Raw genomic sequence first — 25188 nt, forward strand, 5'->3', positions numbered from 1 at the left:
GCCCTGCTACACCATGAACTACTACAACTACTATTGTGACTATTATTGCCACTGTTCATCACACCCCCAACCGGCACCGTCAAACACTGCCTACCGAGAGCCTGGGTCTGTCCGAGGTTTCTCCCTAAAAGGAAGTTTTTCCTCGCCACTGTCGCACTAAATGCTTGCTCTTGGGGGAATTACTGGAATTGTTGGTTCTTTGTAAATTATAGTGTGGTCTAGACCTACTCTATCTGTAAAGTATCTTGAGATAACTCTTGTTATGATTTGATACTATAATTTAATTGAGTTGAATTGAATTGAATTCATCTGTCCTGTGGAATTAAAGGCCTAAAATACCCCAAAAAATAATCTTAAATAATCTTAACTTATATATATATATATATATATATATATATATATGTATATATTCCACAAATATGCTCAGATTAATTTTGCTATGCCACTTTCTGACCAGGCCATTACACTGTCCATTTCTTTCAAACCACATGCAGGCTTAAACATTTTAACTTTTGAGCCCTTTAAGTCTGATCAAGGTTATTTTTTTTCCAAATTTAAGAAAACTCCCTCCAGAGCCACAGAAGACATTATACATCTGATTCACAGGTATCATCCTTGTGACCAGTAAACTGAACTTCATGTGTAAACCCATCGCAGTACCATTTAACTGAACCTTTCTCATTTATTTTCTAAAATCTTGTGTTTTGCAGGCTCTAACTTTATATTGTAAGATTACTATGTTGTTTAATTCAGAGATCCTTAGTTCTGTAAAACAAAATATTTCTTTAAAATACATATAAATAGTTCAATCTAGGCTTGTCCCAGAAAAGAAAGTAAGCTTTTTCTAAACATTTTTGGTCTGGTTGGAAAATGAGATACAGTTCTACACATACTTGGAATGCTATTTTTATAGGCTCTTTTTCCAGTCTTTTGCTTATGATATATTGAGTGCCTTTCATTTTCCCACAAAGTACTTTCATAAGCAGCTCCTTTAGATGCTTACTCTCCACAGTAAGCCTCTCCTCAGAGCATGACAACAAACATGTCATGGAGACGTCAGCTGGTGAACCCATGAATTCCAAGCATGCAAACCCCTTGACCAAAACCACATTATGACAATGAAAAAGGCACCGTTGCACAAAAGTCAGCCATATGACCTGCATTAGAACGGGTATGTTTCTGATAATGCGTGAAGAGGAATGTGCAAAATGAAAGGTTGGCTGCTGCATGAGTAAAAGGGTCATTCTGAAAGGAAATGTGGGAGTTAAAGGGAAAGTAATTCCCTGCATGCTTAGCCTTATTAAATATGTAGCAGAAAGGAAATGTGCTCTCTTTTACTCTTTAGCCAGACACCCTCTGGCTGCCAACAGCCTGTACATTCAGGTAAAAAATCTGAAAATGTGGCCTCATAGAAAGGTAATTTTTCAGAGGGGATTAGAATATTCAAGACTTTTCTTCCCCTAACCTTGGCCGTCCTGAGGCTGTCATCTCTTCTTCCTCAGCCATGAGCAAACATAAACCTCCTGTTCTGCACACTCTCTCCCATTGCTTTAAATATTGAAGATGGATAATGTTCGCCTTCTTCCAGAGGCAAGGCAGAAAGCATGGAGATGAGGAGATGTAAAAGCACACGCATGTCCTTACACATGCCAAGAAACACAAGGTGCATCATTCAAGAAGAAAAGCGAGGATTTAAAGGTCCTATGACATGCTGCTTTTTGGATGCTTTTATATAGGCCTCAGCGGTCCCCTAATACTGTATCTGAAGTCTCTTTCCCGAAATTCAGCCTTGGTGCAGAATTACAGCCACTAGAGCCAGTCCCACAATGAGCTTTACTTAGGATGTGCCATTTCTGTGTCTGTAGCTTTTTAAATGCTATTGAGGAGGAGAGAGGGGGGGGGGCAAGGTGGAGGGTGGGGGTGTAGCCTTGACCAACTGCCATGCTTCGCTTGTTTTCAAGCCGTGATGTCTCTCTCTTTCTCATGGGCGGGTCAAATTCTCTGGATGGGCAGAGCAGAGAAAGGGGAGGTAACCTTCCTCCTTATGATGTCATAAAGGGAAGATTCCAGATCGGCCCGTCTGAGCTTTCATTTTCTCAAAGGCAGAGCAGAATACCCAGGGCTTGGTTTACATCTATCGCCATTTCTAGCCACTGGTGGACCACAGGCAGGCTGGGGGAACTCACATTAATGTTAAAAAACCTCATAAAGTGAAATTTTCATGCCATGGGACCTTTAAATTTACACAACCATGCCTGAATGAGATTTTTTTCTTGCTTCTTTTGTTGTGAAGCAGCTGATTTCTACAACCCAGTGACAACTATCACACACAATGCTCACTGCAGTAAAACTTTGTACTGTGTTTTGGTGTCAACACTGCGACGTCATCTTTCCTCCCATTCTGACTTATTTGACATCAGTAGCCCCTCCCTGCCTCCTTAATCTAAATCCCCATTTAAATCTGTAATGGCAGCACAGATGTTGCATTACAACACGGAATAAGGTGCTGCTCGGTGTCACGCCATAATCACCGCGATAATCACAATCACTCCAAGCTGATGGATGCCCTAATTATCAAATATTTCTGTCAGCAGTCTTCACACCTGGGCTGTAATAATATGAATTTGAATGGTCAAAGTGCTTAAAAAATATACCACTTCACTTCATTTTGTGTTTCATCAGAAAGAAACAAAAATATGCAGAACTTTAAGGAGGATTTTTATTGTACCTTGATATGTGATATGTATTGAAAGGATGCAGTCAAATAAATTGTGCAATCATTGTACGTTCTGAATTAAATCCCTCCCCACAAGAACAAAGGCAAACGTTCACACAAAAAACCCTGCAACAAATGGCAAAACAATTAATAGACCTCAACAGTCAGGCACACACACAAATAATACGCTGTCACCTTTTCTCTTTTTAAATAGTAATAATGTGCAAACAACATCATATGTCCCTTATATATAATTGTAAACTCAGAGATACAAATTGAAACATCAGCCCCATATTTATTTTTTTACTGTAAATAGTGCAGAAAAACTGGTGGTCACAGTTTGGGAAGACTTTAGAGAGTATGTTGGTGATGCTAGTGCTGGTGTTGTGCATGTATATGTGTGTGTGTGTGTGTGTGTGTGTGTGTGTGTGTGTGTGTGTGTGTGTGCGCGCGTGAGAGGGAAGGAGGGTTACATGTGGCAGACGACCAGATGGACACACATGGTTGACCATCTGCACGGGCGACAGAATTGGTTTGCCTCTCTGGAGTTTGGGAGTTTTGGGAGATCTGTTGGCAGGTAAACACTGTCCTCCAGAGGAAAACGACAAAGTAAGCATTAACAACAGCACTTCAGCACCTGTGATGGCGAAGAACTGACAACATCTCCATTAGGCCACAGATAATCCCACACGGAGATGAATAAATATAACAATCATCAAATGCAGCACAAGCTGCAGAATAAAAAAAAGGGTATAACTTACAGGAAGCCTTGAGACTGCAATCAGGCTCATGGTGAGGTGTCGGTGAAGGGGTGTGTGGTGTGTTGTATGCATTATGGGGGGCGGGGGGGCCCTTTTAATCAGGAGTGTCCAAATGGAGCCTGTGTGTTTAGGGGTCTCTGTACGATGACGGCGTTGGCCAAATCCGCCTCTTCTAGACTCAATTCTTTGTCGTCAAGCTCCCGGAAAGGAACTGACGTTGTCAGGACGAAAGGTGGGGAGCTCCTCTGGCAGCGTGCCACGAAATCTTGAACATCAGTGATCCTAGAGAAGAATTAAGAGACAGAATTAAGATCGGGATAGAAGGTTAAAAGGCAGAACTATTCCTCATGTGTGTTCCTTCTCGGTAGCAACGCATTACCGCCCAAATACTCTACTCTCTCTTGTGACACATGATGTCTCTCTGAAGCACTATACTAGTAACATCATCCATTATTAATCACAGCCCGACATATACGAGCGATCTTATGGCAGACCCACTCCTCACACAACTGAGGCTAGCAGAAGGTTGGAGGGGTCCAGCCCTCCCTATCCTTTAGCTACTAACCCTGTTATATAAATGCTGCATCCGAGTTACGCAATCCCTCTCTGGGGATTTCATAGATCCACTCCGTTGCTACATCTCAGATAATGTTTTCTGCAGCCCCATGCGCCGTGGCAGGGGATATAACAGGCAACATGCCTTCAACTCCAGCAGACTAGAACAAAGCATTATGTAATCCTTAAACAAACCCCCTCACCACCTCCCAAGCTAGTACAAACAAAATTCTTATCTCATCCCTTGAACTACTTTTTTTCCCTGCTATGCTTGAGATTAGGGGGATTTACAGACAGCATAGCAGGGGTGGAAAGGGTCAAGATATTCCTCACGCACAATACTTCGTCTGTCTTTAATATGTAGATGTTGTCTGATGATGTCAAGCAAGATGTGGAGAGAGACGTGGTTTTTTTTGGCCTTGACTTTGTGATACACACCGATGCGATAGGTTAAACCTCTGCACCAATCTTCTGCCGTCAGCCAACCAGATCTGCAGGGAGGTAACAGGAAGGGCGTGGTCTAGTGTTACCATGGGAATAGGAGGAGATTCTCCGTCCGCGTGCACAGATGGTGACCTGGCCACTACTCTGGGTGCAACACTGGGAATGGACAGGAATAAAAAAACAGATTAAGAACCAGTTAAAGCTACAAACAGCATATGCATTGTGTATTGGGACTTATTATTTGATTACTCCCAGGTGTAGGCAGACAAAATCTCACACTCAATATTTCTTGGAATCTCAGTATTCAATTCAGTATTCATACAGTGATGTTGTGAAAATGTTGAGGCTCTGAGTTCATCAGGCTGACTGCCTGTTTGATCAGATCTGCTTGTGGGTGTTTTGATACCTGAATTTAGAAGGACACCTAGTGGTATAAAGTAGCATAGTATCTTGAAACTTGAGACATACTTCACCGGTGTACATTGATTATTTATGAAAATATTTATACGCTGAATAATCCTTTGTAAAAAAAAAAAAAAGGTGTAACCACGTATCAACATATATAATACTCTAAAATGTAACCTTTTACTTGGTAACACTATCACAACAGCAACCTCTCACCTGCCAAGTCGGTATCCGCGCCCGCTGAAGGGGTGAAAGGCCTTTTTCTTGGGAACATAATTTTCCTCCGTCAGATCCTCCACACTGATCTCCAGCTCATTCTCCTCTGCTCTGCTCTCCCACTCTGCCGGAAGCTCCCTGGGACGGATAAAAGACCGGGTTTGAAGTCTAGTCAGATCAATAAATATGACAAATGAGCCCTAATAAGCATTATGCTTTATGTCGCCTGGTTAGGGTCTGTTGGAGGGACATCTTTGCTACTAGTTTCCCCTTGGGGACCAATAGGGTTTGAATGTAAGATTGAACCAAGGAGAAACATTTTTTTTATTTTATTTTGAGCTACATACAGGGTTCAGCTCTCTATATACAGTATACACTACGGTATATACATTTTACATGTAATGTGAGGTTTGTCTGCATTGGTATATCTTAAAAGAAAAAGTCAACCACCATTTTGAGTTTAAGTCAAATCTGAAAATTGGGTCATCCACCAGCAAAACCTAACCTGGAGAAATCTTTATTTTTGTTACACAAGCACAGTGACCTGCATCAATCTGAATGAGTCAACATGCATCATTCCACTTGGCTTTGCGACCACTGTCCTACCTGGGAAAATTTCAGGTCGGACACTGGATTTGGCAAATAGTTGAAGACAGGGATTGTATGTCATGTAACTGACACTTAAACAGCATAGTACTAGTCTAGTCTAAATAAGAAAAAAAGAAAGAGAGAGCAAGCAAGAGAGAAAGAGAACTGAAACTGATTTTTTTTTTTAGGTATTTATGTAATCTAGTTCCCCATAGTTCTGTTTTATACTAGGGTATACTATAGTATTTTTTTATTAACTTCAAGTATTCAGTTTACAGTGGTTTGTCATGGACACAAGTCACATTTTCATACTCAATACAACCCAAAGCCAGCAGAAATATATATAATATATGCTTTGTTATTTGCTTTTGATCAGCTGGAGAATAGGCGTTGCAATATCCGACCATCGCATGTAGCAATGTCCTCCATCTTTTACCGCTTGACAATGTGAGAGGCACAAAGTACAGGCCAGAAGATGAGCTATTAAAAGCCAGATATCCCAACACTTGTTGAAGTAGTAGTAAGGTCACCGATATTAATCAACAAACCTATCGGAGCTTAAGATACTATGGTCCTTTTTGTGCTTTAAGGTTGTAAAATCATACTCGACACACCTATAAGATTCTGGCTTGACAACTTTTACTCACCCCCTTTTGATGGCATCCAGGAAGTCTTGATTATTTGGTATGGAGTAGCTGCGAAACTCCTCGTCGTTTACAGTGAAGCCATCCTTCCATAGCCTCACCACCATCTCCACCTGGAATGAAGGCCGCAAAAATGAGCCCTGATGAGACACTACAGTGATCCCTGTATGTGCTGAACTCCTAACTGAATACTCTGGTGACCACATAGATGTTAACATGAGTGGGTTAGTGAGCACATATAACTGTAATGTCACTGTAGATTACTCTGTCTAACAACGTCCCGATTTCTTTTTAATTATTTAGTATATTACGTTATAGTAGTATGTGGGTGTCTTGTTTTACTTCATTATTCATCCTTTCTTCTTCTTCTTATAAGTCTACAGTGTATTTTTCAAAAATAATTAAACGTCAAAACTGTCAATGATCTCAAAATATGTCCATGGACATAATAAAGCTTTACTGTGTCAGCTGCAGAACGCATATGTGCAGCGATATGGCCATGAAGATTTAGTGGTGTGAATTTGTTTCTGACCTTTGATGTCCCCGAGGCATCGTAACAGATCTTCTCCACCTCACCGAGGAGGTCTTCTACCGAGAAACTACGCCTCATTGGAGCCTCCTCTTCATTTTCTTCACTGACAACCCATTAAGAAATAGACAAGTGTGTGATTCAGTCATTATATGTCTTATTGAATTCAGCCTGAAGTCACAGGCTTTATTGGACAGAAATTGCATTACTGAGTTGTCTCCCCCCAAATAATGTTAAGCGTGCAGGTTCTTAAACCAGAAAATGCACCTCAAGAAAAGAAAAAATGCTCTCCTGGACAGTTTATGGTTCAATCAAATTGATTTCTCATTCTAGATGTGTCACACTTGATACAAATGACCTACATTAAATCCAGGGATTGAGTTGTATTGCTAGTATCTATTTCAGGAAAAATGCTGATTCACACCAACAGGAACATTAGGAGTTATGGGAACTCTTAATTTCAATTGTTCCGAACTTCCATTTAAATATAAGGGATTTTAAGGAAAAATAATTTGCAACCAATTTGTTGTGACTTACGAATTTTCATCTTTCTCGCCCCCCACGGTTTCAATCTCTTTCATGACTTTGTGTGTTTTCCATCTAAGAAAATGAGAAATGGACAAAGCAAACGTTATTATAGGGCCTATCACAGCGGAGGGGCAATTTGCAGAGGCACGTAAAGTAGTACAGTTACATTTTATAGTTTAATACGTTAATGGAAACAAATAAACTGCGCACATTATGATAATAATAATAATAATAATAATAATAATATATTAATGATATGTGTTAAAATAAGCTGTATTATAATAACGATAACAACATGAGAATAATAGCAGTGCAAAAATAAGCTGTACACATTATGATAGTAACGTTAATGATATAGAATGATATTAGTGCAATAAAAGTATATTGCAGTAGCCTATACACTCCTACAGTAGCCTACAGTTTACGCCTTTAAATTCATCTTTATTTGGCCTATATTTGGAGAGGTAACTTTTATTAGCTCAATTATGTTAATTATGTATAGCCTATATTCTCTGGCATTCACAAGTCATTGCTAGAGCTCTAATAACCTTATCGATAAACAACCAAGCAGCTAGCGTTATCGTTAATTATGTAGGCCTAAGTGGGCGTCAGAAAGCCAAATACGCTCATATAGCAAACGACATAGGACCTGTGTATCATAACATGGATTCTATTGACATGTACACACACAGTAGATGCAAATTTGCATGCGCGTATTAAGGTTAAGGTCAAATACTAATTTACCAGTCCGTGTTTTGTCGGTTAATCCCAGGCTACACATCTGCAGCCGTGAGTTTCGTGCAGCGGCTATTCTGCTGAGCAATGTCTGTGAAGTAGTAACAGTGCCGTAAATCGACCCCTCTTGTCGTAATGCAACTGTACTGCTGATCTCAGTACATTGACTTGCAATTGAAACTGATGACAGTATTAAATGGCATAGGAAATACCACTGATACACACAGGGTCGACGTCTATCTATCTATCTATCTATCTATCTATCTATCTATCTATCAGTGGACTGCCATATGAAAAATGTTTAACTACTGTTACCGCCTGGCTCTTAGAAGACTTATTTAAAATGTGTTACACCACAAGTCCCTCCATACCTCTTCACAGAAACATGTTTTCAGTTGGAGAACTGTTCCAGTGAGAGACAATCATAAGCCCATCTACATTGCTATGCCTCCTATTGACCACTAGGGGCAGATATATAACCACAAGTGTGATTAAATACTGTATTACTGTAATATACTGTGTACACTATTAGTCAGCCAATTCATTAATGCATGCATTAATTAAAAATGAACTGAATATGTGACTGAGTCACTTTTAGTATGCATAATTCACAATGCAACTGAACACCTACGAATAAAATCAGGGCACAGCGTCTTTACTCTCTAATGTACATATGGGATTTGTCTATGACCATTGAAAGGCCCAATAAATCCTTCATTTGGCCATGAATTTGAGGTCTATTTTTACATACTTAAAGAGTTTTAGTTATAGATGTATTCATTTGTGTGTTTCTCAAAAGATCATAATTAAAAAAATATTAAAAGAAAACTATTTTTTTACAGCATCAGAAAACATTAGAAGGTGTTGACCAGTTCTAGTTACATTTGAGAATTACAAAGGTTTCAATCTTGTGTTCAGTGGTGGGGATACCTATTGTTTCTAACAATCAGATCACAGATGGTGCCTTCAGCAGCTCCATGCACACACACACAAACACACACACACACACACACACACATAATGCATCATCTAATAAAACAAAAATAGTGTTGATTATGCTTTTAAAAAACAAACCCTGAACCTAAAACATGAAACAGATGGCTAGCACAGTTGCCTCTTCAGTCAAGCCAGAAATAGAAGAGGCAACACAAACACACACACACACACACACACACACACACACACACACACACACACACACACACACACACACACACACACACACACACACACACACACACACACACACACTTTCAGCAGTGATCCCCAAGGGATCCCACAGGGGTTCTGGAGAGGATCACAGTAAGTTCTTGGCAAACTACAGTTTTGTTAAATGTCACTTTTACTTCATAGGAAATCTAGTATGATCAAAGGTTCAAACATTTCGCTGTTATTGCCCACCTGAAGTAGCGAATAACAAAAACACATTGGGTCTTTATCATGCCAGTGGGAATTCTGCCTGACAGATATTATGATATTTCATAGATTTATTATATAATATTTCTCAGATGTGGGAATCAAATGGTGTGGAGAACAAGGTGAGAAGCAATATTGAAAACAGCAAGAGGAGAATGATGATCATTATTTCGATAACTATAGACTACATGCATTAAGGTTATAGTGAAGAATGACAAAAGTTAGTAGAGATAGTCAATATTAGTCTGTGGATGCAAAATATCTTTTTTAGGTAGGCTAATATTTTTTTAATGTTCTGGAGCAATGACTCCAGTCCAGGTTGTACATGTCTGTTTTGATATTAACTTTCACAACTTTTGTAGAAAGGAGAGTGAATTGTAATAGCCTACGCAATTTGTGAAGTGGTAACTTTTTTCAAATAAATTGGAAGCTGCCCACTTCCATCTGGTTTCTGCCAGCTTCAAGCGAGTCCCTGGTATTTATCTGAGGGGTACACGGTGTACTCAGGTTTAAAAGCATTATATTTTTTCTTTTTCTTAAGTTGTTTCCTTTAAACTTCCTTTATAGGGACTCATCGTGCTTCAGTAAAACTACTTAGTGACGCGACTTTATGGAAGTCTGTAGGCTACTGTTCACTGTATAATATTCCTACTGTAAATTGCACGTTATAATTTATAACCCGTAACAACACAACACAATTGCTTATATTGGTTATTAAGGCATTTTTGTTATATTTGTTTAGTATCTACATAACTAAGTTAGGCTAGTTTTTTGTGGTATTAGTCCAGTCAGCAAAAATGAATGCACCTGCCAAACAGACCCACATCTACTTGAGAGAAAGAGAGAGAGAGAGAGAGAGAGAGAGAGAGAGAAAGAAAGAAAGAAATGGCGCCTCGATGCTGCGCTCACTGAGGCAGTGTTTGGAGCTGGCTAGGGAGATTCAGTAAGGGCAGACAAAAGGAAAAAACATGGTGAACACAAGGAAAAGCTCACGGTCGGGGAGCGGTCCCTTCATCTCCTCTAGGACTAGATCGTCGTCGAGAACCGAGCGAAACTCTGATGAACATGTAAGCCGGTTTCTTTTCTTTGCCGGTCAGCTAGCTAGCTGGCTGTGCTAGTTGGTTAGGTAGCTAGCTGTAGCTGTGGCCTCAAGGTGCTCTACATAATGTATAATTCACAGCAAACTACGAGCAGTATTGAAGTTGACACCCACTCAGTCACGCAGATACACAATAAAAGACTTTAATGCAGCAATTCATTCGCGTGTCAGTTACACTGAACGTATTGCACAACTGTCAAATTTCAAGCTAGCGATGTTAACTCCTGGCTAGCCCCAAGTTGAGTTCCCTTTGTGTTTGGCAATTTTACCCGGCTGACTTGTTTCACATTTGTCTCCACAAATTAACCCTCTTAATAACGACAACTGGGATTTTGACATGAGGCTATTATCATTACTTCATGTCGCCGTCCTGGAAGTATTAGCTCGATTATTTAACATAAAGCTTTAGTTAAGCTAGCGTTTGTAGGTTATAGCTAGCCCGACAGCTAGTTTACAGTGGGGGAAGGGAGTCCCAGGTTCAAAACAGTTGGCTGACTCAAGTCCCGTATTTAGCAAGTCTGAACTTATTGAACTTTCTTCTGCAAATGCCCCTACGCAGCATTTATGTACAGTAAGCGTTTTAAACGCACTGATATAACGTCATACAGAATGCTATTTTTCTACTTATTCGAAATGTACACTAAATGAATAGCTTATGTTTGTCCTCTGATCGGCTGATTTACAAGCTGTCAGACAGTCTTTGTCTCAAAATGTAAACACTGAGATTATGCAAGGCAAGAGGCTCTGTGTTTCCGCATTATTTACGATTATTATAGCATTTAACACAGACGAACAAACTAATTCACTTATCTCATAATGTATTCATAGTCATTAGCACATTCTTGAGTTTTAATGGGCTGTTTGGCGAGGCTTTATACTTTGTTGAATTGTGGTTCAAGTAATTCGAGTCATTCCCGGCTGTGGGTCGCAAGCCAGGCTGACTGATCATGACACACGGTAATGTGATCTGTGACTTAAAATTCGTTTGAGTGATACACCTAAACATTCACAATGTTATTTCCAAGAATTCAGATTTTTCTGAAGAAGAAAATTGAGGTTTTGTACACTAAACTCCCAACCATTTTCGCTTGGTTTCCTGTGTGAAGACCTTGTCAAAAACTCGTTGCTAAATCTGACCATCGGTTATGACTATGTTTGGAAAATGATTTAAATGAGGAATGATTTCAAGGTGCACCCAACAGGCCACAACTGTGCATTTGTTCACTGTTTGTACATTATGCACTTTTCACTTCATCTATCCAGTCATTCAGTCAGACAGTCAGACAAACCCCTCTGCAGAAATTGCAGACAGTTGCCTATGACAACAGTGAGATATGCTCACATATCAGCAGGGAAGTTAAGCTGTGAAGGGCGTGAGCATCAAGGGCATATGTCTGGTTGGTGCTCTGTTGTGATTTGGGGAATACATTAAGGAGTTGGGTACAAGGTGTCTTGTCTCATCATAGTACTCTATTCTGGGTTTGCCATTTGAAGTACTAGCTTTCTTCTTTTATGTTGTCATGGATTTGATTTTTTTACTCATGCTTGCCTGTTATTTTCTTAATATTCTGGCTTTATACAATCTTGATGGGGTGAATGGTTTATGCAGATAATTGTGAAAGGCTGTCACGATATGAGGCATTCTCTTTTTCTATTGCCTGCTTGTTCTGATTGATTGTCATTTTTGCATTCTCTCCTCCCTTCTCTCCTAAAATTGGTGTGGTTGTTTGTTTGTTCAATAGAAAGAACCCAGTAGTGATGTGAGTAGTCCAAGCAGTCCACGGCGGGCTCCTCCTTCCAAGCGGATGCGGCGCCAGACTGCCTCCGAGCCCAGCTCCAGTGATACCTCCCCATCCCCTCAGACCAAGGGCCAGAGGGTCAGCTGGGAAATTCCCACCTACCACACCAGGTCAGTTGCTGGCCTTGGTTTCAGTCATGAGTATCTCTCAATAGTAATATTGTGCAGCACACTGATAGGCTAGTACATTATTTACTACATTTACTTTGGCAGAAATATAATGATTTGTTAAGACAAAGTTGTCTGTACAAAGTTAAAATAAGCAAGAGTTAATCTCTAGATGCCTATTTGCTGTCTGGCTGTTGTGTCAGATCTCATTCTTCTCATGTCATGTATTGTAATCGGGTAAACAGTAAACGGACAGACTTAAACATGAGCACTCAGACAACATTATGTGAGGTTAATTGTAGTTTTCTGTGCATACGTATTTTCACTTGTTTTGTTTTATTTCTAGGTTGTCCTCTCGCATAATGCAAAATGGACACGGTAATGCAGTTATTTTTTTAATTTGTCCCTTTTTTTTCTTTTTAGAGTCATACATTGAACATATGCTTTAAGAGGCATACAATGAAATAATATGTCTCATTACATTTTTGTTGATGCTGCAGCCCATATGAGTCACCGGAATGAAGAGAGTGGAGGGGGAGATCACTCTCGCATGAATGGCCATGTGGAGCTGAAGAGGAGCTGCCGGGTGAAGAAGAGCCAGTTTGAACACCTCAATCAGAGCCTGCTGTTTGACCAGCTGGTCAACAGGTAGCTTAGCAGTCACACAACTGACACCTTTCTTTGCAACATCGCTTCTAACACAACAGTAAATGGAACTGACTTTATTGGTTGGAGCATACTTCATTCATCTTGGAACATACTGTATGGAATTGGACTTCTTCATACTTAAGAAAAGTATGAGAAATCCAAAGAGTTGTTTTTTTTAAATTAAATTGTATTTGCCATGTTGTCCAGGTCTGCTTCCTTCACAAAGCCTACCTACAGTATATACAGCTCAATCAGTACTTGGATTTAGAAATTGGTACGTCATCAGTGCAGCAGTCAAGTAAGGGCTACAAGTCCTCCAGTTAGAGATGAATGTCAGCACTTTACCATGATAGTCATTCTTTAAAATAAGGATAAGAAAAACGTCACTGTCCAAAACTGCACTGTAGATCATATACCTCAGTGAGACAAGAATGGTTTACCCGTGTGTGTGTGTGTGTGTGTGTGTGTGTGTGTAGCACTGCTGAGGCTGTCCTTCAGGAGATGGACAACATCAGCAGCATCAGGCAGAACCGTGAGGTGGAGCGACTTCGCATGTGGACTAGAGACACTGAGGAGGTGAGTGTGGCTCTGTTGTAACACACAACTCAGAGCTATAAAAGTACAATACAACTGCCTAATGAGAGATATATATATATATATATATATATATATATATATATATACACACACACACTATAAGTGGCCCTGTATTTTCTAGGAAAACATGGACATGTATTCTCGGGTGAAGCGCAGAAAATCCATGCGCAGGGGCACTTTCAGCATGCCTACACACCACAAAGTCATGAGCAAGACGGAGCAGGAGGATGAAGAGGAGGAAGGGACGGAAGGTCAGGTTCCTGCTAATGTTGTACTTATGAATCAGTGGAGCGAGAGAGAGATCATGAAAACTTAATGAACCACCTCAGCTTGAACTTAATTCATCAAAACGATAAAAAAAAAAAAAAATCTACAGTCGATTGCTTAGTGTACTTTGGGGGAATCTTTTAAACGCTCGAATTTGGTACTATGTGAAGTTTTCAAAAGGACATTTTTGACTTTCAGATTCTCACGGCGAGGAAGAGGAGGATGCAGAGGATGAAGACGACGAAGGGGATGAAGCAGAAGAGGCAGGAGAGGAAAATGACAGGCCGTACAATCTGAGGCAGCGGAAGACGGTGCAGAGATATGAGGCACCACCTATTGGTAATTGCTGATCAAACATATATATATATATATATATATATATATATATATATATATATATATATATATATATATATATATATATATATATATATATATATATATACACGTTTTCTTCTTGCTGTGTTAGGAACATTGTCCATTTATTTAATGATTTCCTCTCAGTGTAATCATGTTTGAAACGGTTTAGAGGTTTGGTGTGTGACAACTGGTCACTTTGTGTTTGCTTTCTCAGAGCCTGTGAATAGAAAACAGAGCAACCCCTCACTTTTTGACACCCACAGATCCCCAGCAAGAAGAAGCCATATAAGGTTGGTAGAAATTTGTGTCAAATCTGGTGCTAAATGTGTTACAATGTGTGACTCCTAAGCAACATTTTCACTACCCTGACTAATGAACTGAGCTGTGTGGTTATAAAAAGGTTTTTACACTCCCATTGGCCTCCGCTGATTCAGGAATATTACAGTGTAATAGTGTAAAACTGAATGTAGATTGTCACACTTCTCCAGAGTGAAGAAACATGCCATTCACAGCAGTGACACCACCTCGTCTTCTGATGAAGAGCGGTTTGAGCGGAGGAAAAGCAAAAGCATGACCCGGGCCAGGAACAGGTGATGACTGCTGCTTTCTTTCTTCTACCTTATTTTTCTTCTTTTTTTTTTTAAAATATTTTTTTCATCTTTCCGTTGTTTTACTTTTGCTTTGATCGAAAATACTTTTTCTGATATCAAATAATGAAGCTCCAGGACTGTTAACATACATGTCAATCCTATTTTTTCCCCCCACAGATGTTTGCCCATGAACCTGGCGTCAGAAGACCTGGCTAGTGGGGTGCTGCGTGATCGGGTGAAAGTGGGTGCCAGCTTGGCTGATGTGGATCCCATGAACCTTGATAGCTCAGTGAGTGGAAACGTCAATAAATACCAAAAAAGCTGTAAAGCAGCATGGTTTTAGTCCAGGTTTTTATGAGCCAATTTACTCCATGAATGGAGATCTTCAGTTTTCAAATGTGTGTTTTTCTCCTCAGGTGAAATTTGACAATGTGGGTGGCCTCAGTAATCACATTCAGTCACTAAAGGAGATGGTCGTGTTCCCACTGCTTTATCCTGAGATCTTTGAGAAGTTTAAGATTCAGCCTCCCAGGTGAGAAGGACTAAGATGTGAATATGTGTGTTTATTTCAGAAAGGTCGCCTTTTTTTGCTTTGGAATTTTGACGTATTTTTCGGACAAGTCTGATGTAAAAACCGACTATGTTAAAATCTGATCGCAGACACGCTGTCCACTTTCATGAGTGGTTTTACTTACACAGATGCAAGATGATAAAGTGCCTTCCTTTTGCTATTCTCAAATAAACACGGTTTCCATTTCCTCCCCCTTTCCCTTTTTTTAGAGGGTGTTTGTTCTACGGCCCCCCGGGTACAGGAAAGACCCTGGTGGCACGGGCGCTTGCCAATGAGTGTAGCCAGGGAGACAGAAAAGTTTCCTTCTTCATGAGGAAGGGAGCCGACTGCCTCAGCAAGTGGGTCGGCGAATCAGAACGCCAGCTACGCCTGCTCTTTGACCAGGTGAGACACAGAGGCAGCACACTGGTTGTAACCACAGCTTCAGTCGCTTGACCTGAATTGACTTCAGAATGTAAATAGAAAACTGGTGGCTGCTGGGAGAAGATTTTCAGTTCACCTGTTGCAACTTAATATTGTCACATTGCTTTTCACTTTTTTGGAGGAAATGTACTATTCATGTAAACCGAAGCCAGCCCGCTTTAATGTTTTCTTTTCTTTCTTTTTTTTTACAACGAGAGGCACATTTTTCTTTCCGTGGTTTGACCTTGTGTATGCTTTTGATCAGGCTTACCTGATGAGGCCGTCCATCATTTTCTTTGATGAGATTGATGGTTTGGCTCCTGTTCGCTCCAGCAGGCAAGACCAGATACACAGGTAAGGATAATTTAAAAAAAAAAACAAAAAAAAAAAACATATCTGTACCCAACAGATGTGACATGCAGCGGTGAAAGTGTCATAGTTGCAACATTGGCATGTGTGCATCTGCAGGTCTAAACTGCTGCTGCTGTTACTTTCCTTGCCAATAGGTGGTGCAGGTTTTCTTAAACTGCAGGTTGAAACTTACTGGCACTGCAGCTTTGATTTTGGCAGGATGTGGGTGCTTCAGAGTTTGATTATTTGGTGTTGAGTAGCCACAGCAATGGAAATTGGAAGTCATAACAATTTTTATTTCCGATTTAGACCGTTTCAATATGAACTGCAGGCGAGGAAGAGTCCTATCATACAAACACAGCTTGCAGTTGAGCTTTGTGGAAATGGTTGCCATCCAGAAAATGGAATATTTGTTACTGTGAAATGTAATTCTGCACCAAAGTTTATTCAAAACTTGAGTTTATAGATGTTCTCCTCTTTCTGCCATGCTGGGTAAATGCATACATCTACTCAACACAGAAATAGACCAGTTGATATTTTTGCCCCACACGGTTTTGTTCAATATGTGTGTTTGATAGACCCCGTCTGTGTTCTCTTTGCAGAAATAATGTCTTATTTATTTGGTCCGTACTGGCTCTTGAGTCTTGTCATATTTTCTCAATCTCAATAAGTATTTGGGCTCTAAATGTCTGCATGTATACTTACATCCTGTCTCCCCACCTCCTTCCCTCTGCCCAGTTCTATTGTGTCCACTCTGCTGGCCTTGATGGACGGCTTGGACAGTCGTGGGGAGATAGTGGTCATCGGTGCTACAAACAGACTTGACTCTATCGACCCGGCACTCAGGAGGCCTGGACGCTTTGACCGGGAGTTTCTGTTCAACCTGCCCGACAAGAAGGTGAGACCGAGTGACGCATCGATATCGTGTACAGTGGACACATATTGATTGACACAACAGTACACACTGTACAGGGATTTTCAGCAGATATGTTTTTCATTGCAGGAGCACGATCTTTTCATTAGTATATCTAAAACATTGCATATCACACATAGAAGTCCAAGATGTACAGTGGCAGTATTACTTAAGATAGTGTTGCACCACAGAATCTGTATCTCCTGGCCAACTGGGAGATGACAGAATGCAATTTTCTGTATACGGAGCACTTAACTGTACATACAATGCTGTACCCATAGGCACACCCAGCTGGAGACACAATTTAATGCAGAAGTAATTGGCATTTTACTCACAAGAGTGGTGCAATGAAATTAGTACATGCAGCCCCCTGGCTATTAAGAGTCTCCTCAAACTGTTTTTTTTTTTTTTCTCACTGTTGGATGTTTTGTTACAACAAGCAAGTGGCAAAGCAGATGCTCATTCGGTTTATGGAAAATATTAGAAGAATTATTGCTATGCGGATCTGATTGCTTTAATCTTGCACTCAGGGAGACCTGTTTTTTTCCCTGCTAGGCACAAAAAAGTGTTAAGTGACAGTAAAATCTGATAAATAGCTCAATGTAGGTGACTCCTCTCCGTCGAGCCTGTCTAATGTGGTTTGCCTTGCATAGTTTGTCCACACAGTGGGATCGTTGGTAATCTGCAGGCCGTATTGCCCAAGATAGAAACCTGCGTGAAATCTGTCTCAGATGTGTCTTTTAAATAGAAAAGGAGATGATGTGATGAAAGATGATGAAAACTGTTGCTCTTGACTCACGACAAAGACCACTTTGTTCTTAATGTCGGCTCATCAAAGCCGAGTCCTGTAGCGGCGATGAAATAAGGGGTGTATTGCAAGCCCTTCTGTTGTGCTCACTTATGCACTTGATTCCTTTTTGATCTTTCTCTTGCTGTTGTCAGATCTAGATAGAGTAAAGGTGAGTAAAACATGGTTTTAATTACATTTCTGATGTGATTTGTTTTTTTTCTCAGTATATTTGATGTGCCTTTTGTTTCTTTCATCCTGTCTTAAGCAACCTACTATTTAAATGACACCTCAAATACATTGTTGTTCTTGTTAGGCTACACAGGACTTGTGCCCCCCTCATCTACTGACTCTACGTTTTCTGTCTTTCTTTGTGTCTCTTTTCCTGTTGTCCACCCAAAGGCCAGAAAGCACATCTTGGAGATTCACACACGGGACTGGAATCCCAAATTGGCTGAGCCATTTGTAGATGAACTTGCAGAAAAATGTGTCGGTAAGAGTGACACCTGTGGATTAAAAAATGCATGCCATATTTGCTATATAAGTATCAGTTCAAATTAGCATTGGCTAATGTGGACCTGTAAAGCACGTAGATATCATTTTCACCAAGCAGTATCACCATAGCATTTTTGAAAATGTTCCCTGTGCCATTCATAAACAACCTTGATAAAGCCAAAAAAAAGTGGGCAAACAAATGAATAACCCAGCTTTGTGTTTCTTGCTTGGTCCCAGGCTACTGCGGTGCTGACATCAAAGCACTTTGCACAGAGACAGCCTTGGCGGCGTTGCGCCGCCGCTACCCCCAGATCTATGGCAGCAGCGTCAAACTGAAGCTGGATGTCGGCTCCATCGTCCTGGGGCCTGGCGACTTCAGCAAGGCCATGAGGACAATCGTCCCTGCTTCCCAGAGGGCCCTGGCTCCCCCTGGCCGAGCCCTGTCCCCCGCCCTCAGGCCCCTGCTGGCCAGCTCTTTCTCCTTGTTGCTGAAAGCTCTGCTCCGAGTCTTCCCCCACGCTCAGTGTACTGACAGGGACAGCACACACGGTAGGGATCTGGGACCCAGGTGCCCATGGTTTCTTTTGTTTTCACTTTCCTACTCCTTGTTGTTGCGTCTCCCACTTTGACTCTTGCTCTCTTCTCCCTTGCCACCTGTCTCACTTGTTAGTGTGCTTTCCCTCTTGGCTCTTTGTACTACTTGATTATTTGCTTCTCTTTTCCCCCCCCCCCCCCCACCTCATTACCAAAGTGCTTTGTATAACTCTCACACACTAAACATACACACTGAGTGTGTGATGAAACATTCCCCCTGAGAATGCAGAGGTGACAGCGCAGAAATTGGATAACCAGTCATTCTGCTTGCACTTCAATACCTCCACTCCCACTCCAGTCACCAAAAGTGTTTACAGCAGATTAGCCACAATGCAGCACTTGACCAGTGGGAGATTGCTTAGGGGAGTTGCACCCAATAACGACACGAGTTTCCCAGAGTGCTGTATTGCTTTAAATGCCCATTACATCTCGCCTAATAAGCCAGCTCTCTTATTTTATTCTCACTTTTTCTGTGAAATGACCGCATTAATGGCAATGATAGGGCTGCTTTGAGGATTCAACTTTCTAGAAACAAACTTTTAAGTGCATTTGCCATTGCATTTAGGACTTTAATTGTCCTAAAGTGAGTTGCTACTTATTATGCGTGGCTGTTTAAGCAGTGTTTTTCTCTGTGCTAGGCGCCGACAATCAACTGCTTGAAGAGGACGTGTACAGTGATGATGACAATGAAGAACGCTCTGCTTCCATCTATGAAGTCCAGCCTGCTGCATCCCCAAAGAGTCAGCACTCCTCTTCTGCAACGCACAGACCCTTCCTCCATTTCTCCTCGTGAGTCCATCAGTGAAAAAAAAAAGACAGTTTTCATGGGCACCAGGTGATAAAGTTGCCAAGTGTAAAAGAGTACATTTAGTTTATTTAAGTGCTGAGACATTGGTATCTAATTATACGACTAAAAACAAACACAGGAATGTATTTTTATGATTATATGAGATTGAAAATTAATATTTGGTATAGATTTTCTGTCAGGTCTAGAATTTTGAAGACAAAAAGCCAAGATACCAAGCATACACAGAACATATATTTAATTTTCAAACATTGATCCTGATAACAGAGTTACTGGTTGTCATAGTGTTATCTAATAGATCTAGTGTGCTTAGAAGAACAGTTTTCTTTCTAGTAGAAGAAAACCTCTTAAGATATAAAACATTAATTTCCAATACAAGAACAAAAACGTTGGACTGTATAATAAGAGGAACGAACAACAAATACTGGCTCCACAGGCAGCACTTGTACAAAATGCTCAGCTGTGGAGACAAACGAGCTAGATCAGAGGAGAAGATGAAAGTGAGAAGACAATTCTGAAAGCAGACTCGCAGTTGCTGTTTTTCATTCAGAAATGGAGAGAGGTGAATGAACGGGATGACTTTTCATTTACTTGAACCATATTAAGCTGTTATCAAGCCTCTAGTTTTTAGGTCCAACAGAAGGCTCCAACTTTTTTTCAACTATAGTGGTGGGCATACGAAAGAAAAACCTCAAGGCAAATGTGTAGCTGTATAGATATAGACAGGCTTTTTTGTATGGGCACCAAACTTACTGCACTTAATGCCAATAAGATCTCTGCCTTAATCAGAGTGCTCCTAAAGCCAGGGTTTGATTATCAAATTGTATCATCAAACACCTATGGAAGCTCACAAAAATCTCCAAAATTTCCAATACATGTATACTGTACTGTAGGTGCCACATAACCTATAGGAGAAATAATGTTAGAGTGAGATGAGAACAGAGACTCCCATCACTTTTGGCTCATAGACCTTACAAACTGCACTGTGGTGCTGCAACATGCAGAACCCATGCTGTGGGCTCTGTGTATGTCCCTATGACACAGGAAGGCTCCTACATAATATGGTGGAAGTTAGAGACTCTTTATCTAACCACTTAACTCTTGTGTGGCTCATTCTCTCTTTTTTTCTTTCCGTTAAACTGCATCACTTGAGCCTAAGGTTGCCTTCAATCCAGTTCAAAGAGTTCATTGTTGTTCTTTATTGTATTCTGATTGCTCTCATTTTGGTCAGAGGTGTAATATATTCTATATCCTTGAAATGGTTCAAGCTGAGAGAAACTAGAATTTTGCTAGTGTCAACATGTACTGAAGTGGTTTCACAGAAAAGGCCCACAGTACACTGCCTTTACCATTTTAAAAATGCATTGATAGTGAAGCACTTTCAAGGTTGTTGAGTTAGAATCAACTGTAGCTTTACGCTTCAACATTATTTTACTGAAGCAAGTGAACAAACCTAATCTGAATATGATACGGCCTCTGCTGTGGCAATCCTGTTTCAATGACCGTATGACTGCTGGTCAGTGATCAAAAGGTGATAGATACTGTACTTACTATGAACTCCTTCTGCGTCTAGCTCTGCCCTCCAACAGCCGACGGCCTACCGGCCTCGTCTGTTGCTGACCGGGCCCCCGGGCTCAGGACAGAGTTCCCACTTGGCCCCTGCCTTGCTGCACCGCCTGGACAAGCTGCCAGTGCACCTCCTGGATTTGCCCACTCTCTACTCCGTCAGCGCTAAGACGCCAGAGGAGTCCTGTGCTCAGGTAGCGCGCACACACACACACACACACACACACACACGCGCACACACAGATGCAGATCCACACCGAGGCCATCTGTTGCACAGGTGGTTTAAATCTGGAGAGAGTAAGCAACTTACTGGCTTTATGGTTTAATGTTTTGTACAATAACTTTTCCTTTTTTTTCATTCGGATTTAAGCAATGTGTGCTTGACCTAACTGTGTGGTTGCAGGTTTTCCGCGAGGCCCGCCGGAGCGTGCCCAGTGTGGTGTTCATGCCACATATCTCAGAGTGGTGGGAGATAGTGAGTGACACTGTGAAGAGCACCTTCCTCACCCTGCTGCACGATGTGCCCTCTTTCAGCCCTGTCCTTATCCTCGCCACTGCTGAGACCCACTACTCCCAGCTGTCAGACGAGGTAGGAACACTGAGCTGACATTTTCCGGTTTACCTGGAGGCCTGCCCCATGTTTTTATTTATTTATTTATTTTTTTGTGTGATTACATATTGCCGTTGATGGAATTTGCTTCCATTATGTGAGAGAGGAGAGTGTTGCCCTGATGTCTTTTTTTTTTTTATATGGCATTGGAGGCTAAAGCATGATTCACGAGGTTTCTTTTTCTTTCTCTCATACTCAGGAGCGCTAGTGCAGACACACACAGGGTGTCGCATGTAAGGGCATCTGCTCCCACAGAGTTTTTTATCTACTTTGGCTCGATCTCCCTTTTCTTTTCATTTATCCCACTGCCCACTTTTCACCATGGGTATCCCTACCCCTGCTCCTTCATCCTTCCTCTTGGATTTATTATTCTCTTTCTGAAAGCCAAAGCAGAGTCAGACCACCCGTTGTGGGTTAGACTGTAAGTAAGGGTGTGTTAGAGTAAGGGGAAATGGAGAAAATTGGAGGTGGAAAAGAGATGAGAAATATAAGGAGGGTCCTCTCTAGTCAGACGATAAAAGGCTTTAATTAGGTTTGTGCCCCATGTCTTCACCTCAGGACACTCTGTGTGTGTGTGTGTGTGTGTGTGTGTGTGTGTGTGTGTGTGTGTGTGTGTGTGTGTGTGTGTGTGTGTGTGTGTGTGTGTGTGTGTGTGTGTGTGTGTGTGTGTGTGTGTGTGTGTGTGTGTGTGTGTGTGTGTGTGTGTGTGGGGGGCTGCTGTTTTGGCAAGACCTCAACCCTGTCTATGGTCCAAGGGGAGCGAGGCTCTCGGGATGATTCTTTCTTTGTAGTTGACTCATTAGAACTGAGGCTCCTGTGCTGTTAACACCCACTGAGGCCTAAGCTCTTTTTTTTAACCTCAGTAGTTCCAGTTGCCACTTTGTGTCTTTCTATCTTTGTTGCTCACCATTCTCTGTTTCTTTGTAGATTGTGAGATTCATAGTTCCCTGTAATTCTTTACATTCTTTGAGGCTTTTTGCTTCACTTAACTCCGCCATATTTGTTGATGAACATGCTGTGTTAAGTATGAAAATGGAAGTAATCGCACCCCCCGCACACCATTCAGCCGCAGTGTCACATGGTAGAATACTTTCATTACATACAAGATGACTGAAACAATGTAGGTTTGGCAATTACTTTTTTAATCAAATTACCTTTTCTTTGGTCCATGAACACATAGCCAGGCAGCCTGGAAAATTGGGAAGCTCATGATAGGACAAATGGGGTGCTCAAGTAAATATAGAGCCCAGCATGAGGATATCAAGACTGTCCTGAGGCTATGTTGGCTTTCTTCTTTGTGTTCTTCCCCCATTTGAATGTCTTGCGTTGCTAGTTTGTAGTAGTATTGCATCATTACACTTGTTAATCAGTTCTTTTCTTAACTTTTGTACAGTTACATAAGAAGACCCAGTCTTTGCTCATTTTTAAAGCTATGTTTAAAAGCAAACCATGATACCTGTACCACACACTGTGCCACTGTCTGTCACACTGGAAATAATAAATGCTTGGCATAAATCGACTACTGCCCAGTTGGGGTTGCAGTTACTTGACTAGTTTTGCTAGTCTGCTGTTCAATGATAGCCTGAACACCAGACAAATCTGCCAGCTCATTTTTCATATGCTTTGACAGATGCATTTGACAGATCCCCCACCCCCCTCCCATTCAAACACATTTCCAGCCGAAGACCACAACCGTTTATCTCACGTTGGGCGAGTTTAAGACGCGTGTTTTCAGAAACACATTTTTGTGTACCGTTTAGCTGTAATTTGAGAAAGTTTGTGACCCGGCCCCCATGTTTTACCTGCTTCAAAACAGAACAAGCACTGCCCCAATTTGTGCCGCTCAGCGCTGTCCGTTGCGTCCAGAAGCATTTTGGTCTGCACCGTTCGTAACACCCCTTGGAAATCGAAAATGAACTGAGAGGTTCTAGACTGATACGCATTTAGGAGTTAGTCTGGCTATGCCAGGCTAGTTCAATTCTGGTTATTTGGATCTAACTCTCAAGTCTCTTATGTTGAAGCTTCCTGTGACCACGTGAATGCATCAAATAGACTGTCTTTTAGCTTTACTGGAAACAATACCTTAACTGTAATGGATTAAAAGCAGGTTTTAAGTTTCTCCTATATAGAGGACATACAAACTCCACACGACTGTTGCTGTTGGTGATTTTCTATGGGATGCATGTGTAACTACAAGCTCTACTGTATCGGTGATTCTCTGTCTGGAAGCGACATTCCCTGTTTTTCTTTTTTTTTTGTGCACGATATGAGGAAAATATCTAATTGCGATTATTTTTGACTGATATTGCGATTGCGATATGATTCACGATATTGGAGGGATTGATCATTTTTGTATCACTCATTTTCATTGAAAATTATTAACATTGAAAGAAATTAAAATGATTATTATGTGATTTTTTTTTTTTTTTTTTTTTTTTTTGCGAGGATCTGTACCAAACAAAGATTTTTTTTCTTTAGTCTGTAGGATACGATTTGTAGGCCGGGACATCTCTGCAGCACCACAATACTTTTTTTTTTGCCATTAACAAATCTGCGATTTGGATATTGCACTAGTCCATATTGCTATTTCGATACAATTGCGATTAATTGTGCAGCCCTAGTCTGTGGTTTTGTTTTGTGTATGAGGTGTTTGGCTCTAGTTGGGCAATGTATGGGTTGCACTGTTGTGTTGTGTCTGCTGTGGTATGTTTTATTTCTTCTTTGTTTTGTGCAAAGTGGAGAATGTTGTGTGTGGACATTGGACTGGAAGCTGTGAAATGAATTATTGTTGTATTGGTGTCATGTAATTCCGTGTGGGATGGGCCATTTAGTGAAAATGACACTTAAAAAAATATCAATCTACTGTATGTGGAAGTCTGTAAGGGAACATAGAATATATCTCTGTCTGTCTGTCTGTCTGTCTGTAACCATACAGCAGGTTTTCTAGAGAAAGTATGATTTTCAGACTATTGGCTGAATGAGTGGAATTTTGCTGAGGCTGTGTACATGTAAAGCTGTTTTGTCTTGTCTATTAATTGGACCTGTTTGCTAGAATTGTTTGTTTTACCAAATAATATTGCTTGTCCCTTG

The 25188-nt window shown here is 40.9% G+C and overlaps 2 protein-coding genes across 5 annotated transcripts in view; one reads left to right on the forward strand and one right to left on the reverse strand.

The window, feature by feature from the left end:
- Positions 1-2701: 2701 nt before the first annotated feature.
- ubxn2a (UBX domain protein 2A) lies at positions 2702-8261 on the reverse strand. 2 transcript variants are annotated; one of them, XM_031288078.2, is made up of 7 exons: positions 8131-8261; positions 7396-7458; positions 6862-6964; positions 6333-6442; positions 5098-5235; positions 4471-4632; positions 2702-3759 (listed from the first exon to the last, which is right to left on the reverse strand). In XM_031288078.2, exons 2-7 carry the CDS (start codon positions 7437-7439, stop codon positions 3576-3578), a joined length of 741 nt encoding a protein of 246 aa, XP_031143938.1. In that variant the 5' UTR covers positions 7440-7458; positions 8131-8261; the 3' UTR covers positions 2702-3575. The 2 variants fall into 2 exon arrangements, with proteins under 2 accessions (XP_031143938.1, XP_031143939.1); XM_031288079.2 differs by lacking the exon at positions 7396-7458 and having other exon boundaries at positions 8131-8245.
- Positions 8262-10350: 2089 nt separating this feature from the next.
- The window catches only part of atad2b (ATPase family AAA domain containing 2B), an 83751-nt gene continuing 68913 nt past the window's right edge, over positions 10351-25188 (forward strand). For all 3 annotated transcript variants that reach the window (XR_004895951.1, XR_004895950.1, XM_031288112.2), the window contains exons 1-19: positions 10351-10604; positions 12379-12545; positions 12889-12920; positions 13043-13190; positions 13667-13766; positions 13909-14038; positions 14253-14393; positions 14629-14704; positions 14903-15004; positions 15182-15293; positions 15421-15536; positions 15785-15959; positions 16243-16331; positions 17067-17226; positions 18431-18521; positions 18761-19072; positions 19756-19906; positions 21496-21682; positions 21892-22077. Coding sequence is in view for 1 of the 3 variants with exons in the window: in XM_031288112.2 (XP_031143972.1) it covers positions 10506-10604; positions 12379-12545; positions 12889-12920; positions 13043-13190; positions 13667-13766; positions 13909-14038; positions 14253-14393; positions 14629-14704; positions 14903-15004; positions 15182-15293; positions 15421-15536; positions 15785-15959; positions 16243-16331; positions 17067-17226; positions 18431-18521; positions 18761-19072; positions 19756-19906; positions 21496-21682; positions 21892-22077 (2574 nt within the window). In the remaining 2 variants the exon portion in view is untranslated. The remainder of the gene's footprint in view (positions 10605-12378; positions 12546-12888; positions 12921-13042; positions 13191-13666; positions 13767-13908; positions 14039-14252; positions 14394-14628; positions 14705-14902; positions 15005-15181; positions 15294-15420; positions 15537-15784; positions 15960-16242; positions 16332-17066; positions 17227-18430; positions 18522-18760; positions 19073-19755; positions 19907-21495; positions 21683-21891; positions 22078-25188) is intronic.

This window comes from Sander lucioperca, chromosome 19 (assembly GCF_008315115.2).
Source record: "Sander lucioperca isolate FBNREF2018 chromosome 19, SLUC_FBN_1.2, whole genome shotgun sequence".
Lineage (NCBI taxonomy): Eukaryota > Metazoa > Chordata > Actinopteri > Perciformes > Percidae > Sander > Sander lucioperca.